Source organism: Chenopodium quinoa, unplaced genomic scaffold (assembly GCF_001683475.1).
Source record: "Chenopodium quinoa cultivar QQ74 unplaced genomic scaffold, ASM168347v1, whole genome shotgun sequence".
Lineage (NCBI taxonomy): Eukaryota > Viridiplantae > Streptophyta > Magnoliopsida > Caryophyllales > Amaranthaceae > Chenopodium > Chenopodium quinoa.
Genome location: NW_018743937.1, coordinates 2,909,732 through 2,913,404, shown reverse-complemented (window position 1 = coordinate 2,913,404; position 3,673 = coordinate 2,909,732). Strand labels below are relative to the sequence as shown.

The following is a 3,673-nucleotide window of genomic DNA, read 5'->3' as shown; positions in this document are numbered from 1 at the left end:
TTAAAGCACTTACTTGAATGCCTCGTATCTTTTTCTAATAACAAAATACACATGTTAGTAACTTCAAGAAAAATATAAAATCAAACAATTAAATTAAATAATTGAAAGAGAGATTTGGGACCAAACCCTCAGAAATATCAAACCTTTCACGTCTAGGGCGAATGCAACTTCGAACTTGGCTAAGAGTGTCTATTGCTAATGTATGAGGAATTTTGTTTGTAAAAAGGCTAGTTTAGAAAAGAGAGAGAGAGAGAGAGAGAGAAATCAAGAGATTCTTGATGAGAATTAGTGATTGAAAAAGGAGATGTATGACCTCTATTTATAGAGAAAAAAATAGGGTCGAAGAGTAAGAAGAGAATCCGAATTCGAATCGAAATAGAACTCGATGGACAGCAGTTTATGCGGATTTTGTTTTTATCATATCTTTTGATCCAGAAGTCCAAATAAGGCATATAATATGTCGTTGGAAAGCTCTTAAAGTATATTTTCCAACCCAATTAGAATAAGATTAAAATATTTTGTTGATAAAAATATATGGCTGAAATAGTAAGACGGTGTCAGTTTTGAATAGAGTTTTGTATCTCATTCATATCTTTTTCGTTATAGCTCGGATTTAATATTATAATATATCATTGGAAAGATAATTTCAAGATCTATCCAACCATATAAAATTTGGATAAATATTTTGAAGAACAAAAATAATATATGAGTGTCTTTGAACATCTTTAAATTCGAATAGAATTAGGATTTAAGAAAAAAGGAAAGTTTTTTAAAAAGGAAAGTTTTTATTTAACTCAAATTCTTTGATTTTATCTTTTCAAAAGGGATAATTAATATCTTTTAGAAACTTATAGAAGCTTCTAATTAATCATAATTATTTTAGGAATAGGATTAAACCTTTGGACCCTCCACATGATCATTGGGTCGTAGGTAAAATCCGGTTTGAGCCCAATTTAGTATTTTGGCCATAACTTCCTCATTGTTTATCGGAATTGGGCTTATAATATTTCTTTGGAAATGTCTTTTCAAGCCCCATACAACTACACTATTATTGGACCCATATCATGAACCAAACTAAACTGGAATGCACGTTTTTCATAAATAGGTTAAAAAAAGAAATATTTTCAAAAACAGAAAGAAGTGATATCTTAATAAAAACATCCTCATCACTAGACTTTTCACACTTTCGCTTTCTTCGATAATCAAATGACGTGAAAGGTATTCATCACTGGGTTTGGTTTTAGGGAGACACATTTGGGTGTCTACAGATCCCGGTTCACTTTAATCAGCATATGGGAAGTGTTGAGAAAATCTGATAAATGGAGGCCAACAAACAAGCAAGTGTCGAATACCAGTGAAAGTGATAGCTCCAAAAGATCAGAACCAGATACTCCAACAGAAGTAGGTCGGCGTGGACGTCTAGATGGGGTGAAAAAGGCAAAAAGAAAAGGTAAATCTGTAGCTAGTTCTGGAATTAATAGTTTAGATTCGTTTACTCAAGCCCTATAAGAGATGGATATGATGAAGGAGCAATACAAAAGTGTGGATGAGAAGTGAGCTGATGTAGCGCAACAAATGTTGGATTATCAAAAGGAGCGAGATGTCATCAAGAGACAGAGGAAAGAGGTGGAAAAGAGGTTCAAGTTTTTTAGTGTTCTACTTGCAAAACCAAACCTCTCTGAAGACGACCAACAACTGTTTCGGAAATTGAAAGAGGAGTTCGGCCACCTTTTAGGCTAGTTATTTATGTTGTTAGTTGATATTATTTTAAGTTATTTTAAGCTTCTTTAAAGTTTGCCTTAATTTATGTTGTTGTTCATTTGGTATGATTTTACAATTGTTTTCTGAGCATATGTATAACTTGTTTAATTAATGTTGTTTAAATATAATTGAAGTCATTGACTTGTCAATGAAGAAGCTGTTCAATCTCATCTTCTAGAGATATGTGCACAAACATTGGTTTGCAATTGGATGGAAATCTGCAAACTTTATCAAAAATCTCATCTTCTAGAGTTGTGTGCCTATATAATAATTTGTAATTGGATAGTAATCTGGATATATCATCAGAAATATAATCATCTAGAGTTGTGTGCCAATACATGTATTGTTTTGTAATTGGATGGAAATCTGCAAACCTTATCAGAAATCTCATCTTCTACAGTTTTGTGCCCATACATTAAATCATTTGTAATTGTTTTTAAATCATTTACAAATTTCTATATAAGTCCTATTCACTTTGTAGTTTAAAACACAAACAAAAATACCCTTCCTCATAAAAATAGTCTCACACTAAACACTACTCTTACCATATATACCTAAAAGTGATTTTTGATTCAAATTCATCTAGTTCATCAAGTTCAGGTATTTTCGATTATATGGTGAACGATTATGTTGAGTGGCACGAATCAATTACTCAGAGGCGTAAGGAAGAGGAATTAATTGAGGAAGCGATCAATTCAGCTATTTTCCCCCTTGTCACCTCTACTTTTCAGGTCCCATTCACTCCCGGTCCTGAGAAGTAAAGGTGGTACGTACCAAGAGATTGTGAAGATGCTGATACTCGGTTATATAACGACTACTTCAGTCACAAACCACTTTATAATGACGATATGTTTCGTCGAATATTTCGCATGCGTAAACACGTTTTCACGCGTGTTGTTGAGGAGCTAAGAGAAAGTAACGAATACTTTCGACAAAGGCCTGATGCCACTAGAAGACTTGGTGTTTCGGCTTTCCAAAAATGCACTGCAACAATGAGGATGTTGGCTTATGGTACAGCAGCCGATGTAGTTGATGAATACCTTAAAATCGCGGCAAGTACAGCAAGAGATTGTCTCCATCACTTTGTTGAAGGATTTATCTCTAAATTTGGACAAGAGTACCGGAGGAGGGCAACACCTGCAGATGTAGAGCGACTTCTTCATGAAAGTAATGTTCGTGGACTCCCTAGTATGTTGGGGAGCATTGTCTGCATGCATTGGGAGTGGAAAAATTGTCCACGTGCATGGATAGGAATGTACCAAGGAAGAAGTAAAAATGCGACCATAATTTTAGAAGTTGTTGCTTTCAAAGACTTGTGGATATGGAATGTTTTTTTTGGCACAGATATAAATGTCCTCCAATGGTCGCTAATGTTTGATGATATTTGTGAAGGTCAAGCCCCAGAGGTGAGTTTTAATGTGAATGGAAATAGATACAATATGGGATACTACCTTACAGATGGTATATATCCAAAATGGGCAGCATTTATCCCAGCCATTAGGCTTCCATAAACCGCTATGCAAAGATTATTTACAAGGAACCAAGAAAGTTATCGCAAAGATGTTGAACGTGCCTTCGTAGTGTTACAAGCTCGATTTGCAATAATACAGCAACCAGCTCTCGCATGGTCGATAGAAATCCTATGGAAAATTATAATGGCATGCATTATCATGCACAATATGATTGTTGAAGATGAACGAGAAAACTATTTGCATTACGATGCATCTGAATTTATCACTGATCAACCTCAAAATATAGCAGGATCTTCAAACCAAGATATTAAACAACCATTCACTGTGAGAGAAGGACGACTAAGTAATCTCAGTTTAGCAGGTTACATGGCAAACATAAATAATGTCCGAGATAGGGAGACTCATGTGTCATTGAAAAAAGACTTGGTTGAGCACGTATG

At 34.7% G+C, this 3,673-nt stretch overlaps 1 protein-coding gene across 1 annotated transcript; it reads left to right on the top strand.

The window, feature by feature from the left end:
• The first annotated feature begins 2,609 nt into the window (after positions 1-2,609).
• LOC110688780 lies at positions 2,610-3,272 on the top strand. The gene has a single exon (XM_021865544.1). The coding sequence runs from the start codon at positions 2,610-2,612 to the stop codon at positions 3,270-3,272; it is 663 nt and encodes a 220-aa protein (XP_021721236.1).
• The last annotated feature ends 401 nt before the right edge of the window (positions 3,273-3,673 follow it).

Bases quoted from the DNA above. Each gene is read 5' to 3' on its own strand.
- LOC110688780 (XM_021865544.1), top strand. From the start codon at position 2,610: ATGTTTCGTCGAATATTTCGCATGCGTAAACACGTTTTCACGCGTGTT.